The sequence below is a fragment of the Macaca mulatta genome, chromosome 2 (genome assembly GCF_049350105.2).
Source record: "Macaca mulatta isolate MMU2019108-1 chromosome 2, T2T-MMU8v2.0, whole genome shotgun sequence".
In the NCBI taxonomy this organism is placed as follows: Eukaryota; Metazoa; Chordata; class Mammalia; order Primates; family Cercopithecidae; genus Macaca; species Macaca mulatta.
In genome coordinates this window covers 162244247-162256688 of record NC_133407.1, presented here as the reverse complement: position 1 = coordinate 162256688, position 12442 = coordinate 162244247, and the positions used below count along the sequence as shown (strand labels likewise).

The 12442-nt window shown below is 39.9% G+C and overlaps 1 protein-coding gene across 7 annotated transcripts in view; it reads right to left on the bottom strand.

The window, feature by feature from the left end:
• The window catches only part of POLQ (DNA polymerase theta), a 105915-nt gene that overhangs the window by 80396 nt on the left and 13077 nt on the right, over positions 1 to 12442 (bottom strand). For all 7 annotated transcript variants that reach the window (XM_015129970.3, XM_015129971.3, XM_077993847.1 and 4 more), the window contains 2 exons: positions 8553 to 8700; positions 1157 to 1303 (listed from right to left, as the gene is read on the bottom strand). In XM_015129970.3, coding sequence (XP_014985456.3) covers positions 1157 to 1303; positions 8553 to 8700 — 295 coding nt within the window. The remainder of the gene's footprint in view (positions 1 to 1156; positions 1304 to 8552; positions 8701 to 12442) is intronic.

The window sequence follows — 12442 nt, the reverse complement described above, 5'->3', positions numbered from 1 at the left end:
TCAGATATACTTCTGACATAAATACGTGATGAATAAAAACATGAGTAAATGAAAAACAGCGTATAGAATATACACTTATCTGGCTCATTTTCAATTTTATTTAAAAATTTAAAGGTCTGGGGTTCTAATTTTAAAACTAAGTGGTGGGTACACAGGTGTTCACTTTTTTAGTATGCATCATAAATTACATACAATGTAAATTTTGTGTGTGTGTATATATAGTAGTTTCCCCCATCTGTGGTATTGCTTTCCACAGTTTTAGTTTCCCAAAGTCAAAAATATAAAGAGGAAAATTCCAGAAATAAGAAACTCATAAGTTTTACATTGCATGCCCTACCACCCAGGACATGAATTATCCCTTTATTCAGTGTATCCATGCTATATACACTACCTGCACTATATACTGTCACTATATAGGAAAGAACATAGTATATAGAGGGTTTGGTACTATCTGTGGTTTCAGGCATCCACTGAGGATCTTGGAACATATTCTCTACAAAGAAAGACTACTATATACCATATATATAAATATATATACCCCCTCACACACACACACACATTTCAAATGCATTTAAAAGTTTTAACATGCTATGAAAAAACATCATATATGTGGGGCTGGTACTATGCATGGTTTCAGATATCCACTGGGGGTCTTGGAACATAGCTTCAGTGAACAAGGGGAGACTACTATATACAAATAAGTAAATTGAAACATATTTGTTTTACTCTTGTTTAATCTATCACACAATTTCGCTCTGTCACCCAGGTTGGAATACAGTGGCACGATCTCGGCTCACTGTAACCTTCCACCTCCTGGGTTCAAGCAATTCTGCCAGCCTCAGCCTCCCAAGAAGCTGGAATTACAGGTGCGTGCCACAGCGCCAGCTGATTTTTGTATTTTTAGTAGAGATGGGGTTTCGCCATGTTGGCCAGGCTGGTCTTGAACTCCTGACCTCAGGTGATCCACTTGCTTTGGCCTCCCAAAGTGCTGGGATTACAGGAGTGAGCCACCACGCCCAGCCCATACAATTTCTTAAAAAGAAATCTAAGGATATTAAGTGTGTTTAACAAGAAATAAATTTACACAAATATAAAAGTTAAGACAGTACGAGGAATTTTGGAGGTTTCTTAATAGCAGATTATAAATATGAAATACCTGCATGATGAAATGCTACTCCCCATGGTACAGTTTTCTGTAATACAGAGTCCAGTCCTGAAGGCAAACGTCTTAACTGATCCATCACTTCCAGGAGTTCTTTTTGTTCTAGATTTACTGGTGGGCATTCAGAGGGTTTCACCAATCCTGTCACAAAAAAATTACCAACACCATTTGCTTCTAGCTCCAGCTTCTTTAAGTGGTATCTGTCTAAATCATAATAGAACTAAATAGCAGAGGAGTGGTTCTGAAACTGCTGCATACTACAATCCCCTGGAAATCTTTTAAGAATACTGATGCCTGATTCTTAATCCTGGACATTGTTATATAACTGGCGTGGGGTGTGACCTGGACATGAAGAATTTTTAAATCTCCCCAGGCAATTCCAATGTGCGCCAAAGTTTAGGAAACTGTATAAGGGTAAGACCAGGCCCACAGGAGGGGATCAAAGGAACCTGCTGGGGAAGTAGAGTATTACAGATACTGATTACCACTCAAAGCCCCAAAATCAAAACCCTTGCTCAAGGTGTGTACCACCAACCAGCAGTAGCAGCATCAGAGGGTTTCACCAATCCTATCACAAAAAAAGCCTACTTCTCTGTTAAATTATTCTTGTCTCTTTGGCATTAATCTGGTAGTTAATTACATACCATCCTCTGTTTTTTTGTCTTCTCCCCCAGTAAGAGCTTAATGTTTTTTTGAGACAGGGTCTCACTCTGTCACCCAGGCTGGAGTACAGTGGCACAATCACTGCTCACGGCAGCCTCAACCTCCTGGGCTCAAGCAATCCTCCCACCTCAGTCTCCTGGTTAGTTAGGACCAGACACATGTGCCACTATGCCCAGCCAGTATTTTTTTTTTTTCAGTTGTAGAGATAGGGTCTCCCTATGTTGCCCAGGCTGGTCTCAAACTTCTGGGCTTAAGCAATTCTCCCACCTTGGCTTCCAAAAGTGCTGAGATTACAGGCATGAGCCACCACCCAGCCTTAACTTTCTTATATGCAGTAAAAGCTTTATGTACTTATATGTTGTCTTTAAAAATTGTCCAGACTTTTGGATTTTTGAACTTGCAAAACTTTTCATAAAAAGTAATTATATGCCTGGGCATGGTGGCTGACACCTGTAATCCCAGAACTTTGGGAGGCCAAAGTGGGCAGACCACTTGAATCCAGGAATTTGAGACCAGCCTGGGAAATGTGGCAAAATCCCATCTCTAAAAAAAAATACAAAAAAATTAGCCAGGCATGGTGGCATGCACCTATAGCCCCAGCTACTTGGGAGGCTAAAGTGGGAGGATCACTTGAGACCATGAGGTAGAGATTACAGTGAGCTGAGATCATGCCACTGCATTCCATCCTGGACAACAGAGCAAGATCCTGTCTCAAAAAAAAAAGAAAAAGAAAATAAATAAATGTATGTTCTAGAATTATTATGTGTCACTTGAAAATAATAAAAAATATATATATATTTAAATATATATCTTATATTTCACACATTTTTAAATTTTTAGGAAAACTTTTCTTAAAATTTTAAGAACTCACAGAAAGTTGCCAATGTTTTATTTTGCTGAGGGCAATTAATTTTTTAAAACCTTATCTATCAATATTTTTATTTCAAAGGAGACATTTAACATTAAAAACTGACTAGGAATAATTTCAGAATGTAAACTGCAGCTTTATAAATAATATGCTGCCTTGTCTTTATTTTTCTGATAAAAATCTCATCATAGACCAGGCTCCAGTCCAAGCACTAGCATTTGGGAACTACTGCTGCAAACCAAGATGACAAAATCTCGAGAAAAGAAAATAATGATGATTCTGGTTATTAAGGATTATAAATGGCCATGGTAAAATTTAAGGAAATAAGCTAACCTGGTATAGAAAGTACCAATAAAGGGGAAACTGGAAGAGATAATACACTGTTAGACAACAGCCTAGCCAATATAAACTTCAAGCAAAGTTTACTTGTTAGAGCTAGGCTTTTTTCATCACTTATCTTCATGATGCCACTGGTATAAGTAATTAATAAATAAAATAATATTCTGTGACTAGAACTGGTCCCTGTCTTCCTTATATTTATCTTGGACTCCAAAGCACCACAGACTAGTAAAAATAGTGAGGCAACAGTGTTCACTCTAGAATCAGTAAAAATATATACTAATGATTATAGCCATTGGTATATACTAGATCACCATTTGGCAACAAAAAAGAAACAAACGGATAAATTAACAACCTGGGTGAACATCAACCACACCAGGCTGAGTGAAAGAAGCTAGATACAAAAGACACATACATACTGTATGACTTCATTTATGTGAAATTTTTAGAAAAGCACAAGTAATCTAAAGTGATAGCAAGCAGAGATCAACAGTTGCCTAAGTCTGGGATAGAGGGAAGAGACAGCAAAAGAAAAAAGAATATTTTAGGGTAATGAAAATGTTCTAGGTGTTGAATATAGTATGGTTAAACAGATGTATACATTTGTTAAAATTTATCATATATATACAAAATTGGTACATTTTCTTATAAATAATACCTCAAAGCTGATTTTAAAACAGATTTGTATATACGTGTGTGTGTATATATGTGTATAAATACACACACACACACACACACACACACACAAAGTTGACTGTTAAACAACACAGGAGTTAGAAACAAAGAAACCCCCAGTCAAAAATCTGCACACAACTGGACTTCTCCAAAACTTAACTACTAATAGGCGGTGGCTCACGCCTGTAATCCCAGCACTTTGGGAGGCCGAGGCAGGCGGATCACAAGGTCAGGAGATAGAGACCATCCTGGCTAACACGGTGAAACCCCTCTCTACTAAAAATACAAAAAATTATCTGGGTGTGGCGGTGGGCGCCTGTAGTTCCAGCTACTCGGGAGGCTGAGGCAGGAGAATGGCGTGAACCCGGGAGGCGAAGCTTGCAGTGAGCCGAGATCGCGCCACTGCACTCCAGCCTGGGCGACTGAGCGAGACCCCATCTCAGAAAACAACAACAACAACAAAAAAAGAAAACAAGAAAGAGAAAATACATTTACTATTCAGTAATAAATCATCATAAAGGTCTTCATCTTCATCATCTTTACCTTGAGTAGGCTGAAGAAGGAGAAAGAGGAGGGGTTCGTCTTGCTGTCTCAGGGGTGGCAGAGGCAGAAGTGGTGGCAGTAGAGGCAGGCACACTTGGTGTAACTTTACGTAAATACATCGTAATTTCTGCCTGTTTTTGCTTTTTTATTATCTAAAAATGTTTATATACGGTACCAATCCTTTCGCCATTTGCTGTCGTTTCAGTGCCTATATCATAGGAGGGTCTGTGCCATAAAAAAAGTCAGAAGCAGTCTTGTATAATTGGAATCCTTCTGCCAAACTGTCTAATGTTAACTTGTTTTCTGGCACTGCTTCTTCTGTCTTCTTACTCATCATCTGGCACTTGTTTGGAAGCACTCATTTTATTCAAGTCATCTTCTGTTAATTCCTCTGGTATGGTGTCTACTAGCTCTTAAATTTCTCCAAGATCCTTATCTTGAAACCATTTACCTCCACCATTTTTTTTGCCATTTTCACAATCTCTTTCATGATTTCATTCATTGGCTCTGTCATAAATCCTATGTGAAGTCATGTGCAATATGTGGACAGTTTTCTCCAGCAGGAATTTATCATTTTGGGCATGCTGGCTTTCACAGCTTTCCCTATAACAACAATGGCATCTTCAATGAAATAATCCTTCAAGACTTTCACAATGTTCTATCGGGGTTCTCTTCCATAATGTTGACAGTCCTTTCCATAGAGTACCGTGCATAATGAGCTTTAAACGTCCTCATGACCCCTTGATCTAGAGACTAAATTAGAGATGCTGTGTTTGGGGGTAAGTAGATCACTTTGATGCCTTAACTGTTGAACTCAAGAGGTTCTGGATGGCCCGGGGCATTGTTCAATATCAAAAGAAAGTTAAAAGGCAGTCCTTTACTGGCAATGTATTTCCTGACTTCAGAGACAAAGCATCAATGAAACCAATCCAGAGAAAGGGTTCTCACTCTCCAGTCCTTCTTGTACAACCAAAAGACTGGCAACCAGTGTTTATCTATTCCCTCTAAGGCTTGGGGATTAGCTGTTTTATAGACATGAGTAGTCCTGATCATAAACCCAACTGCATTTGCACAAAACAAGAGTTAGCCTGTCCCTTCCTGTTTTAAATCCTGGTGCTTTCTTCTCTTCCTTACTGATAAATGGGTTCTTTGTGGCATTTCCCCCCCCCCCCCAGAATAGGGCATTTTCATCTGCATTAAAAATCTGTTCAGGCAGATATCCTTTCTCTGCAATAATTTTCTTAATGGTATCTTGGAACTCATCTGCAGCCTCTTGGTCTTGCATCTCCTGTTATCTTGACACTTTTTCAAATTAATACAAATCACCAAAAAATTTTCCATTATGTATTGAAAAAAATCCACATATAAACCTCTAAAACTATCCAACCATCTTTTGCTGGCATTAAATTCTCCAGCTTTAGATCCCTTTGCTTTAAGTTGCCATATGGATTTCACTTTTTCCCAAATCATAGTAGTCTATAGGTATGCGTTTCTTTTGTGTGTGTGTGTGTGTGTGTGCGCATGCACGTGTGCATGTGTGTGTGTGTGTGCATCTGTGGCGACAGGGTCTCACTCTGCCACCCAGACTGAGCTGAGCACAATGGCATGATCATGGCTGACTGCACCCTTTACCTCCCAGGTTCAAACAATCCTCCCACCTCAGCCTCTCAAGTAGCTGGATCTATAGGCAAACACCACCACACCTGGCTACTTTTTTCTTTTTTTTTTTTTTTTGAGATGGAGTCTCGCTCTGTCGCCCAGGCTGGAGTGCACTGGCATGATCTCGGCTCACTGCAACCTCTTCCTCCCAGGTTCAAGCAATTCTCCTGCCTCAGCCTCCCAAGTGGCTGGGACTATAGGGATGCACCACCACGCCTGGCTAATTTTTATATTTTTTAGTGGAGATGGGGTTTCACTATGTTGTCCAGGCTGGTCTCAAACTCCTGACCTCAGGTGATCCGCCCACTTCATCCTCGCAAAGTGCTGGGATTACAGGCGTGAACCACCGTGCCCGGCCTAACTTTTTAACTTTTGTAGAGATAAGGTCTCACTATGTAGCCCATGCTGGTCTTGAACTCCTGGACACAAGTGATCCTCCTGCCTTGGCCTTCCAAAGTGCTGGGATTATCGACGTAAGCCACCTCACCCGGCAGGTGTGCCTTTCATATAGTGATCCTGCAGCCACATAAAACTGCATTTTCAAAATCAGATGACAAAGTATTTCACAGAATGTGCAAAGCTGCAGCAATAGCTTCATACAATTTCCTTCTTTTTTTACAATAGTACTTGAGCTCAATTCATTTATCTTAAAATAATAAATGCATCTGCAGACCTCAATTTATGGTACATAGCAAGCAATTCAATTTTTTCATAGAATGCCACAACTTTTCTCTGCTTCTTGGGAACACTTCCGGCATCACTAGTGGCACTTCAGATTGGTCCCATGGTATTATTCAAGGTTTACAGTACTGCACTAAATATGATGAAAAGTACATGAGAAACATGATAAATTACTTTTTACTGCAATCAAATTATGAGAGACACAAACTGCTCATATGAAGATGATAAGCGTCACATATTTTAAGTGGATACTCACAATACATGAGCTTACTGCAACAGCAGCAGGAGGTGGCTATAAAATTAGTACAGTAGTACAGTATATATTACGGTTAATTTTATGCAGTTATGATTTAACACTGCCTCTTTACATTTGTTTACACTCTTCTTGACTGTGAATGGCGTCTGTGTCTATGTGCATAAGTTTTGATAAATATTTATTTATTTATTTATTTATTCGAGAGAGGGTCTCACTCTGTCATCCAGGCTAGAGTAAAGCAGCGTGATCTTGGCTTACTGCAACCTCCACCTCCCAGGTTCAAGTGATTCTCCTGCCTCAGCCTCCCATGTAGCTAGGATTACAGGTGCCCACCATCACACCCAGCTAATTTTTGTATTTAGTAGAGATGGGGTTTCACCATGTGGGCTGGGCTGGAAATTTTAATTTTTTTTTTTTTTTTTTTGAGATGGAGTTTCGCTCTTGTTGCCCATGCTGGAGTGCAATGGCGCGATCTCGGCTCACTGCAACTTCCGCCTCCTGGGTTCAAGTGATTCTCCCACCTCAGCCTCCTGAGTAGCTGGGATTACAGGTGTGCACCACCACACCCAGCTAATTTTTTGTATTTTTAGTAGAAACGGGGTTTCACTATGTTAGCCAGGCTGGTCTCGAACTCCTGACCTCAGGTGATCCACCCTCCTCAGCCTCTCAAAGTGCTGGGATTACAGGTGTGAGCCACCATGCCTGGCAGAAATTTTAATTTTTAATAAAAGATTTGGGCCGGGCACAGTGGCTTATGCCTGTAAACCCAGCACTTTGGGAGGCCGAGGCAGGTGGATCACTTGAGATCAGGAGTGCAAGACCATCCTGGCTAACATGGTGAAACCCTGTCTCTACAAAAATTAGCAGGGCATGATGGCAGGTGCCTGTAATTCCAGCTACCGGGGAGGCTGAGACGGGAGAATCACTTGAACCCAGGAGGCAGAGGTTGCAGTGAGCCGAGATCGTGCCATTGCATTTCAGCCTAAGCGACAGGTACGAGACTCTGTCTCAAAAAATAATAAATAAATAAATAAATAATCGATTTGTGTATATTTTAAGGTAGTATGTGATAAAATAGACTAATATCTACATATGTTTTAGGCTACATGACATATCTTTTTCTTTTTGTTCTTTAATGTTTTCATGTTTCTAGGCTACACAGCTTGTCAGTTTCTTCAAATTAACACATATCGCCAAAACATTTTCTAATATATTACGTATTGACAAAAATCCACATATAAATGAACGCACACAATTCAAACCCATGTCGTTCAAAGGTCAACTTATACATATATATGCATCTGTGTATGATTTTTTTCAGAGTTACACTTTCCTTTGGAAATATAAAGAAGATATGGTTATTTTCCCCAAAGAAATGTCTACATGTGAAGTTTTGCATCCAATTTAGGGGCTCTGAAGATCAAACTCTTAAAACCCATGGATCCCTGATAAAGAACTGTAGCATATACCCAGTATTCTAAAAATCTAAAGCTGATTAGTCTAAGCATGTGTGTGTATACATAGTCTATACTAGGGACGGAATATGACTAGAATCACAAAAGCACAGTTTGGTAAAAAGGGTACCACCTAGTGGGCAGGCAGTGGCAATGATTAACAAAAGCCATGTTTTTGCTAATATAATCACTACTGTTACTTTCAAGCAAATGTACTAAGCATGAAGGCTTTCCTTTCCATCCATAACTCACCCTCAGTTTGATGATGTAGATTATAAAACTCTCGAGCAATGATATCTGCCAGCTTCTCACACCATGCCTTTGATGGACAAAAAAGTAATACTGAATGGTTATCACGAATCGTCTCATAACATAAACTAACAACATGGTCCTCATCTCCCTAAAAAAGAAAGATAAATAATCACTTTAGTGGTACTTTCAAAAGATTCTCACATCAGTTTAAAAGCACTCATTTTCCTTTCTGGGGAAGCTTTTTCTTCTTGAAGGCATAATAAAAATCAGTTACAAAGTCAATAACAAAAGAAAGGAAAAAAAAGAAGAAAAAATAAACTCCTAATGATGAAAGGTGAAAGAAATACTTACTATTCATTCAACTAATATTTATTGAGCTCCAACCTCAGGCAATGGGAATACAATATTGAGTAAAAAGAAAGTCAAGATCCTAATAGTCAAGGGGTTTATAGTCTCACCAAGAGACACATTAAAATACAGATGTCCCCAACTTCAAATGGTTGGACTTTACGATTTTTTTTATTTTACAATGGTGCAAAAGCAGTATGCATTCAATAGAAACCATACTTTGGGTGCCCATACAACTCTTCTATTTTTCACTCTCAGCACAGTATTCATTAAATTATAAAATATTAAAGACTTTATTATAAAACAGGCTTTGTGCTAGATGATTTTGCCCAACTACAGGCTAATGTAAATGTTCTGGAGAACATTTAAGGTAGGCTAGGCTAAGCTATGATATTCAGTGGGTTAAATGCATTAAATGCATTTTCAACTTACAATGAGTTTATCAGGATATAACCCCATCATAAGTCTAAGAGCATCTGTACGAAATAAATATGAAATACAATAATAATATATACCATTAAAAGAGAGTTTAAGTGTTTTGAGGTCTCATATTTGACAGAAAGATCTGAAAGAAAAATTGTCCTGAGAAAGCAATTTAGCTGAGATGTGAAGGTGGGGAAACATTATCTCAATGAAAGGTAACACATTTCAAGCAAACAAAAGGGCACATGTGAATACCCTGTGGTGGCCCTGCAAGTTCTCCATACTGGAAGTATCTCAATGTATGTATTAAAAACTAGATTAGGCCGGGCGCGGTGGCTCAAGCCTGTAATCCCAGCACTTTGGGAGGCCGAGACGGGCGGATCACAAGGTCAGGAGATCGAGACCATCCTGGCTAACACGGTGAAACCCCGTCTCTACTAAAAAAAATACAAAAAACTAGCCGGGCGAGGTGGCGGGCGCCTGTAGTCCCAGCTACTCGGGAGGCTGAGGCAGGAGAATGGCGTGAACCCAGGAGGCGGAACTTGCAGTGAGCTGAGATCCGGCCACTGCACTCCAGCCTGGGCGACAGAGCGAGACTCCGTCTCAAAAAAAAAAAAAAAACAACAAAAAAAAAAAACAAAAAAAAAAAAAACAAAAAAAAAAAACTAGATTAATGCATCCATTTATTCACTCATTAAACGAATATTTACTATATGTCAAATATTGTTCTAGGTACTGGGGATGGAGCTGCGAACAAAGCAGAAAAAAAGCTCTACCCTCATAACGTTTCTACTCCAGTAGGAAGAGATAGATAATAACAAAAACGAGGTAAGTAAAACACATAAGGGGCTGGGCACAGTGGCTCACTCCTGTAATCCCAGCACTTTGGGAGGCTGAGGCCTGAGGTGGGGAGCTCGACACCAGCCTGACCTACATGGAGAAGCCCCGTCTCTACTGAAAATACAAAATTAGCTGGGCGTGGTGGCGCATGCCTGTAATCCCAACTAGTAGGGAGACTGAGGCAGAAGAATCGCTTGAACCTGGGAGGCGGAGGTTGCGGTGAGCTGAGATCACGCCATTGCACTCCAGCCTGAGCAACAAGAGCAAAACTCCATCTCAAAAAAAAAAACAAAAACAAGAAACACATAATATGTTTGGTTTTGAAAAGTGCTAAGGGAAAAGAAATAGAGACCATTTGAGGGAGAACATTATAATTTAGATAAGTTGGCCAGGGAAGGTCTAAGACAGTGACATTTGAGTAAAAGTCCAAAGGTGAAAGAGTAAACCACACTGATCACACTGATGCCCCTAAGGGGAAGGCATTCTAGAAAAAGAGAACCTGAGGTGGGAAATTCATGGTATATTAAAAAACAGGAGAGGCTAGTGTGAAGGAAGTGAGAGGGAACATAGTAGATAGAGCCAGAGCACTAAGAGGGGCGGGGGGTATAGATCATGTAGGACCTTACAGACTACTATGAAGACCCTGGCTTTTATTCTAAATGAAACAAAGCCACTGCAAGTTTCCGAGAAGAAGGATAACATGATCTGATGTTCATTTTAAATAGATCACGAGCTCCTGATGTAAGCATAGACTGAAAGAGACAAGGTCAGAAGCAGAGAGAACAATTAGGAAATATTTCAATAATCCAGGTAAGAAGTATAGGTGGTTCAAAAGGGTAGAGGCACAGACATGGTAAAAGAAGAAAAAAAATTAACAGGAAAGCAAATGAATGTGTTCACACATAAATGTATTGAAGTAACCAAGGCATAGCCAGGTGAAATATGGGGCACAGAGCAAAGATTCCACACCAAGCATGCAGAAGTTACAAATGCGTACCTAGATAGTGAGTGAAACACATAAATTTAGTCCTATTCCCAATTCTAAAATGACACTTAGCTATGTTAGTACTCAGAAGGACAACTCTGCATAAAAACAGCAGATGCCTCACTCCACCAATGTACATGAGTCAGTTCTTTAACCTCAGGATTTTTTTTTTTTTTTTTTTTTTTTTTTTTTTTTTGAGACGGAGTCTCACGCTGTTGCCCAGGCTGGAGTGCAGTGGCGCGATTTCGGCTCACTGCAAGCTCCGCCTCCCGGGTTCCCGCCATTCTCCTGCCTCAGCCTCCTGAGTAGCTGGGACTACAGGCGCCCGCCACCGCGCCCGGCTAATTTTTTTTGTATTTTTAGTAGAGACGGGGTTTCACTGTGGTCTCGATCTCCTGACCTTGTGATCCGCCCGCCTCGGCCTCCCAAAGTGCTGGGATTACAGGCTTGAGCCACCGCGCCCGGCCTAACCTCAGGATTAAAGTGTATTTGGGAGTATGGGAGGGTACTTATTTATCAAGCACTTTCTAGATGCCAGACAATTTTTTTAAATCATATTTAATTCTTACAATATTCAAGATAAAGATTATAATATCCTATTTAATAGGTGAAGATATGAGATTCAGATAGGTTTTGTGATTCAACTACTATCTCAGCCATATCAAGTATCTCTATTAAGTATCAGAGGTAGATCTATCAGACTACAAAAATAATATTCTTTTCACTCTACTATATATTATACCTACCATTTAACAACAAAGTTAATCTTCCATACTAACAGTGTAAACTAAACCATAAGAAAATATTTTCCCAGTAAAAAGAAAAAGCCACAAGATCAGTTATTTTTTTTAATGTTTATATTATATATTAGGAAACAATTATTTAAATTAAAGGTACAACTACATTTCCTCTCTTACCATCACCACCAATATTTTTTTTTTGGCAGGGACAGAGTCTCACTCTGTTGCCCAGGCTGGAGTGTAGTGGCATGATCTCGGCTCACTGCAGCCTCTACCTACCATGTTCAAGCAATTCTCCTGCCTCAGCCTCCCAAGCAGCTGGGATTACAGGCACCCACCACCACGCCCAGCTAATTTTTGTATTTTTAGTAGCGACAGGGTTTCACCATGTTGGCCAGGATGGTCTTAAACTCCTGACCTCAAGTGATCCACCTGCCTGGGCCTCCCAACGTGTTGGGATTTACAGGCGTCAGCCACCACCCCCAGCTCACCACCAATTCTTTAAGAGGAAACCAATTAGCTTAATATTAATCCTAATGTATATGTAACTCCCA